The 7,036-nt window shown below is 41.1% G+C and overlaps 2 protein-coding genes across 2 annotated transcripts in view; one reads left to right on the top strand and one right to left on the bottom strand.

The window, feature by feature from the left end:
• Positions 1 to 1,148, top strand: part of LOC118327883 (rootletin-like) — a gene marked incomplete in the record, with an annotated part of 20,365 nt that extends 19,217 nt beyond the window's left edge. The window contains 1 exon segment of the mRNA XM_035661392.1: positions 239 to 1,148. Coding sequence (XP_035517285.1) covers positions 239 to 325 — 87 coding nt within the window.
• A 104-nt stretch (positions 1,149 to 1,252) lies between these two features.
• mfap2 (microfibril associated protein 2) overlaps positions 1,253 to 7,036 on the bottom strand; it is a 6,905-nt gene continuing 1,121 nt past the window's right edge. The window contains exons 2-9 of the mRNA XM_035661456.1: positions 5,720 to 5,777; positions 4,278 to 4,325; positions 3,823 to 3,849; positions 3,642 to 3,722; positions 3,497 to 3,538; positions 3,324 to 3,411; positions 2,202 to 2,275; positions 1,253 to 2,111 (exon numbers count right to left, since the gene is read on the bottom strand). Of these exons, the coding sequence (XP_035517349.1) occupies positions 2,008 to 2,111; positions 2,202 to 2,275; positions 3,324 to 3,411; positions 3,497 to 3,538; positions 3,642 to 3,722; positions 3,823 to 3,849; positions 4,278 to 4,325; positions 5,720 to 5,750 (495 nt within the window). The 5' untranslated portion in view covers positions 5,751 to 5,777 and the 3' untranslated portion in view covers positions 1,253 to 2,007. The remainder of the gene's footprint in view (positions 2,112 to 2,201; positions 2,276 to 3,323; positions 3,412 to 3,496; positions 3,539 to 3,641; positions 3,723 to 3,822; positions 3,850 to 4,277; positions 4,326 to 5,719; positions 5,778 to 7,036) is intronic.

Below are 7,036 nucleotides of genomic sequence, written 5' to 3'. Positions count from 1 at the left end.
AGAGTGCATCATGGGATTGATAAACAGCAGTTTGGTGTCTTGTAATCAAGGAGATATCAACAATAAACATCACAGAATGGAAGAATTACAGTGTTTTTATAGTGTCACTGAGTCAATCACTACTGCATCTGATTCGATTGGCTCAAATTATACCAAACAATGTAAATCAACAGAAAATACTCCTGCAGTGGTTGTCTAAATTTAATATGAACATTTGTCACCCACTGTAATACTGCAGGTATCCACCCTGAAGGAGCAGCTGCAGCAAGAGATGAAGCGGCGACAACCATCTCTTCCACCCTCCTTATTGTCGGCAGGGAAATGAGAAGCATCTTAAAACCAGAAGCACCAGCACACCACACGTCTAATCCAGGGAAAATCCACACATAATGAATGTCTGAAAGCAATATTTACTCACAGAAACATTCCTAAAAGTGTTCATACTCTAACTCTGCTGTTTAAAATATGATTTGTTGTACGTTGTGACACTGAAATGAGCACCTCTGTCATTTTGTTGGTGTTTAACTGGTTGTTTTATACAGTAAAGAACACTTAACTCTACCCGCAGCGCACAGTGACAGGCGAGGGAGCGGAGCGATGTGATTCAGCAGCTGTGCTAAAAACGCCAGCAGCCTGCTGATTACTGGCAACCATCTGTACTTGATCCTTGCTCAACATCTCCCCAAACTTCCTGCTCTTATTCAAGAAGAAAACCCAAAATTACCGCAGGATTCCCCTCCAGACAGAATCTGGACGTAGTGCAGGAACGAAAATCTGCCAGTTGATTCCTCCACATTTATATTAACGGACACTGAGAGAAGTGGAGGAAGATCTTCACTGTGTGCGAGTGCCAGGAAACACACGCATTGAGCATAATGACGGAGCTGTACTGTATTTTCTCTGAGAAACAGATTTTACTGATTATGTGACATATAGACACAGTTTTATAACAGTAACAAGTACTGCAGTATGTTCGTATACTTACAGTATGTGTTTTGTATTAGTTACTATTAGTTTTACTAGGTGTACATACTGTTTATTTACTGTATAAACACTGACAGACTGATGATTGATAGCAGCAGTATAACTTGTATTGACAATACACATGGAAGCCACCTGTTTTCAGGAGAATAAACTCACAGTGTGCACCATAATTCATGTCTTTCATAAATACCTTTCAGCACACTGAGCTGCGGCCTCGGATTACATTACAGCGATGACTCATGTTTGACTCAATCACACGCTGAACAGCTGTAGTAAAAAAAAAGTTTATTTTTTTCTCAGTCTTTATAGTGACAGTTTTACAAAGCAGTAGTACAGAGGCCGTTTGTGAGATGCCTTTTTAAAGCACTTGTTGCCACTGGAATATATTTATATAAGCTTGCTGCTTGGTTGCTAAGCACAGATCCAGGTGGCAGTAGTACAAAAACTGAGGTCACACACCACCTGTTTCTTCACACATCTCATGATCTTCAGCAATGAGACTGTTTGGTGGCTGGATATTGATTGGTTTTGTCTGATGTCAGTGCACAGTGGCCACCATTGATGAGTCGATCATCACGACAATGACTGCTTTTCAACACAAGTACAGTAACATATCAACAAACACAAAGCATGAGATTAATACGGTACAATATGCAAAAAAATAATAGAAAAAAGATGTTCTGCTGTTTCATGTGCATCTCTAATAGTTTTTATAGCACCAGTGTGATGATTTTATAGCACCAGTGATTTGTACAATCATCAATGTTCTTTTTGAGTATATTTATCCAGACACACAGCATCTACTGGGCGGACATACATGTGAGAAAACAAAGATAAACAGGGCAAAAACAACTTCAAATGAAGTGCTTTTGGCACAGGAGTAATGAGTTGTACAGGAGGAGTCAAAAAGGCAAAGTGAGGAGAAACTGGGGGGAAGGAGGAGGACAAAGTAGGAGGAAGTGGATGAGTGGTAGGACAAGCGGCAGTATCTGGGCAGGTAGCGTCCCTGATCTCTGTGCTCAATCAGCAGCCGCCACAGCTCTTCCCGCAGCTTCCTCCTAGTGATGAACACTGGCCGCTCAGCGCTGCCACGCCACAGCGGGAGAACTGATCGCGACACAGGTCCGCTACACACACACACGCAGAGGAGTTCAAATAACAAGTCTCAATATACAAACACACAAAACAACACAAATGACAGAGTGCAGTGAACCCACCTCTCAGCAGCTCTTCATGTGCACACACAGTCCTCACGCAAACCTCCTTGTTGATGACGTACACACGTCGCAAACTTAACAAAAAACACATGTAGAGGTCACAAGTGAAACACTGAGATGCCAGTTAAAGGGGTAGTTCACCCAGAAAATGCAAACAGTTGGAACTTAAAGAATAAGTCAATATACAATATATATATATATACAATATTCTGTATTTTTCTGTTCAATAAAAAGATAAAAACCAACAATGAAGTCATCAACAAGTATTATCTGTGTATCCAAAGCACAAAATATCTTATTCCTGTGCCATATACTTCCATTATTGTCCAAAAAGTGAGTCATACTGTTGCACTGACTGAGATGTTCCTTTATTACAATAAACACAGTACAATACTCATCAGCACCAAACGTCTATTAATCCGCGGCTAAAAATAGTCCCCAACAAATGCACTATTTACTCCTGTTTGAGTAATAAAAACCAGTGTCCAGGTGTTTAGTGTAAAAACGTTTTTAAATACATATATTGGTGACCTGTTATTTTAAGATTTACACCTTCAGTAGGAACCAATGGACTTGGTGCTGAGAGCAACAGATAGAGAAGTTGGGAAGTATTGATAAATGGAACGTAATGTTGGTAACCAACAGCGATTTAGCCTTTTCCTAAACAATCCTTCTACACTACATAAGATCTCCATCCTGTTATAGCTAAAGAGTTCAGTACTCACATAAATGTATTGTAGTTTACCAACGTCCCATATGTACTCGTGTATTAACCTCACTGATGTTTGCCCTAGAACAGACCACAACTGATGCATTGTACATTCATAAATGATGCCAAACATTTTGTTAAATGCTGACGTTTGAGCTCTCAGTTTGAACTCTCACTCACAAGCTGTTTGGAGAATATTTGATAGATAATTTGTGCTTTTTGGAGATGTGGTAGAAGTAGCTTCAATACTTTAGGGAAAGGCTGAGATGGAGTTACAGCAAGTGACTCAGAGTTTGTTTGTCCTACAGACTTCAGGGAGGTTTCAACTAACAAAAGAAATAATGACTGTATTTTCACTGACTGTGGGGGTGAACTGCTCATTTAAAAGTCATTGCAGGTCCTACAGTACGTACCTGTAGAAGCAGAGGCTGTTGAGGCACTGCTTGCATGGCTTGTGAACAGAGTAGAGTCTGGTGCAGGGATACTGCTCCTCTCTGCAATCTGGACTCAAACACACAGCAAAATAATTTCTCCACTCAAACTAAACAACTCATTATCTGTCCTCCTGTCTCCAAAGTGTTCTTACCAAGAGGGCCAGGTTCTGTGGGCTCCGTCTCCAATTCGGACTCTGATATCCACATGGAAAACAGATTTACAAATGAGTTCTAGACACAGTACAAACTACTCTTTAATAGCACGACTCACACAGGAGGAGAGTTCAGCAGGTATACCTGATTTTTCTGGACGCACTACTGGCTCGAGCCGAACCTGCTGCTGGTAGGTGCCAGGAAGAGAATCATGGGTCTCAGAATCTGGACAACAAAAAAGAGGGATCGGTTTTATAAAACACACTGACGTTTAAATATGAAAGCAGCATCGAGGATCATTTCTGTGAACCTGAAAATGCTTTACCTGGAAAATAATCCGGCCCATAGTCCTCTGTGAAGCCGTAAAATAAGCAGGAGAGAAAAAAGTTTCATGAGATCAACATAGTGAAACCAATAACAGCCCGGTACTCCCATAACACACACACACACACACACACACACAAAGTCCTGCACCATATAAAATCAACCACCTGCACGCCAAAACTGCACAAAATAAGCAGTTTTGCGAGGGTGTAATGTATGACTTCATATGCAAGATGTTTACAAATAATAACATGCAGAATGTTAAAAGTGCTGTTTACACTGTGACAACAGTTGCTATGCGGGAGGTAAACAACAATCGGAGGAGGAGAGAGAACTCCTCGAGGCTAGGTGACACATCAGAGGACAACCAGAAATTGGGAACAGATGTGGAGAGCTCTGATATAAACCGATGCTGAGCTGGAACAATCAGGGCCAATATTCTCTTAATGAACTCACCCAAAAATGGAAACGGTTCCTGGTACTGGGCCTGGGCGAGCAGCAGAACTGTTGACATTTCAGAACAATAAAGTAATCACAAAGATGGGGTGAGGAGTGAAATGCAGGGGGGGAGTCCGTAATTACAAGTGCTCTGAATACTGAAACTGAGTATCTTTATCACACACTAGTTTTTTAGGTGTTTTTTAAAATCTGAATTCAATTCAGATTTTTAAAGCTAACATTAAAGCTAACATGCCAACCAGTGCGAGCTTTAAAGTGAGACTATGTAGCGAACAAGGAGTTTTTATGTGGTCTGGTATGACTGGTTACGGTGGCTATTGTTAGCTAATGTTAATGTGTTACTGACATCATGTGCTATTGTTACACTACTTTACAGCATTTACCATATCCTGCGACAGTTAGCAAAAGTTACATGAAGCCACTTTGATAGAAAAACATCGATATTAAACCGTTCAACACTTTGTGCTTTATTTGACTTATTCGTCTTTTTGCCTTCATCCGGGTTGTTTCCTTACTGATAGATCACCATAGATAATAAGTATACACAAGTATCCATCAGCCTTATGTGGAATACATTTTACAAGAGAAATAAATAACTACAAGTCAGTAATTAAATCCTATTTTAGCCTACAGTTGTACTATGTGACTTTTGCTGAACAACGACCACTGTGGCCACCAGGAATAATAATTAGGATAACTGTAAACGGTAAATGTTGTAACAAGAGCACAGCAGAGAAAAGTCAGGAAACTGAATTGCATTGAGCAATAAGTGTGTTTTATTGCTTTTCCTTTGTAAGAGAGAACAAATTTGCTATTTAATCTACATACAGACATCTCACTTTAAAACAACTGTAACATGTAACTTTGAACCGTGAAAACTGTTTCTGGCTCTGCGATGATGGAAAAATGTTAAAATGTAACAGCAGCTTATGTGTAGAAGAGCCAAAACGTCAGTGAACCGACTCAGTAATGTCAGTTACGATATTGAGCTTACCTTCGCTAACAAGGTAACAAAATCATCCTGGAGTCACCACTGGTTGCCTGGCAACAATAAGGTGGTGACAAGACTAGAGGAAGTTACTGTGCTGGACCAAGAAATAGTCTGTCACATAAATCCGTCTGAAAACCCACAATGTGTCTCTTTCTACACTTCTGTTTTTAGACGGAGAATTTTTTTTACCTCTGGGCAGAGCCAGGCTAGCTGTTTCCTACTGTTTCCAGTCTTTATGCTAAGCTACGCTAACTGGCTGCTGGCTGTAGCTTTATATTTATTGTACAGACATGAGAGTGGGATCAATCGTAATTCTCAGCAAGAAAGCGAAGTGAAGCGTTTCCCAAACTATTTCTTCCACTTTGATTGTTGCACATGTATTCATGAAGGTTACGGAGAAAGTGTTCAGGGGCTTCAGTGGACTCGGAGAGGAACGTGGGGCAGTTACCTGGCATGCAGATGAGTAGGAGGACTCTCATGGTCACTCTGGGAGGTAGACTTGAACACTGGAGGGGGAGATGAGGAGAGTATTAACAATCACAACAGAGCAACATGAGAGGGAATAATGTGCTCAGTGCTGGATATTCCTTTGGTCTCCTGAACTCTCTTCTCCTCTCTTTCCCCCTGCCCTCCGTCACCTTTCCAACCCCCCACTGTTCTCCCCTCTCTCTCTGCCCTCCCTCCCCTCCCTCACCCTCCCCTCTCCCTCCACTGGCCCCAAACAGCCAGGGCAAGAAAAAGAAGGGGGAGAAAACTCTGACAGCAAGAATGTGGCGCGTCTGTCTTCTGAAGAACAATCTCTCTGTTTTCCTACTTTTCCTCGCTTTCCTTCCAGCCGACAGTCTCGGGGCTGCATTCCAGGAAAAGAAACAGAGGACCCCTCAACCCCACCCCTCTCTCTGAGTTTTCCCCATCCCTCCCTCCCACTCTCTCTCCGTCTGTCTCCACATCCTTCATTTCCCTTCTGTCGCCCTCACTGGTCATTTCCTCAAACCCCCCCTCCTCCTCCTCCTCTCTGCCCCCTTTTTCTTTCTTCTTCACTCCACCAAGCAAAAGAGCCTCTCAGGTTGAGTGAAAATGACATGTGGACAGAAAAACAAAAACACGAACATTGACAGCATCACCGACTAGTTAACCTGATTATTACTTTTTTGTTAAGCTGTCAATGAAATCCTGGACGTCACAGTGTGAAAGTGTTACATACAGTAAAATCCATTAACTTCCTGTAACACTGACTAAACTACTTTTCCACTTTGTGGAAAGTATGAATGCTCCTCCTCCGCTGCAGCACTGTAGGCTATTTTATACACACAACATGGAGCAGTTCATTTGGACCTTTTTTTTTAGGTAACAAAAGTACATTCTTTACTCAAGTAGAAGAACACATATAAAAGAAGACGAGAAATACTGATTCAACTTTTCTACTCATGTAAAAGTGAAAAGTACTCTCTTGGTTTCTACCGGCTGTTTCTGTGCAAAGCTAAAGGAAACTTCAAACAGGGTCGAGTCTCCCTCTCTTATCTGTGTCATCTTGTTACGTCTGTTGTGCATTATGTGCTGATTTGATGTTGAGAAGGCGTGCAGCAATAATAATAATAATAACAATAATAATGATAATAATTATATAATTCCCCCCAAACTAAAGCAATGAGCCTGTTTAAAAAATGCAAGTAAAGATATTTGTGTAAAAATGAAGGGGGTAAAAGTAAAAAGTTGTTCTCAAGTTCAGATACCTGAAAAAAAACTACTTAAGTACAGTAACAAA

This window comes from Morone saxatilis, unplaced genomic scaffold, assembly GCF_004916995.1.
Source record: "Morone saxatilis isolate NCDOM2014 unplaced genomic scaffold, NCSU_SB_2.0 Contig18, whole genome shotgun sequence".
Taxonomy (NCBI): Eukaryota; Metazoa; Chordata; class Actinopteri; family Moronidae; genus Morone; species Morone saxatilis.
This window is presented reverse-complemented; position numbering and strand designations above follow the sequence as displayed.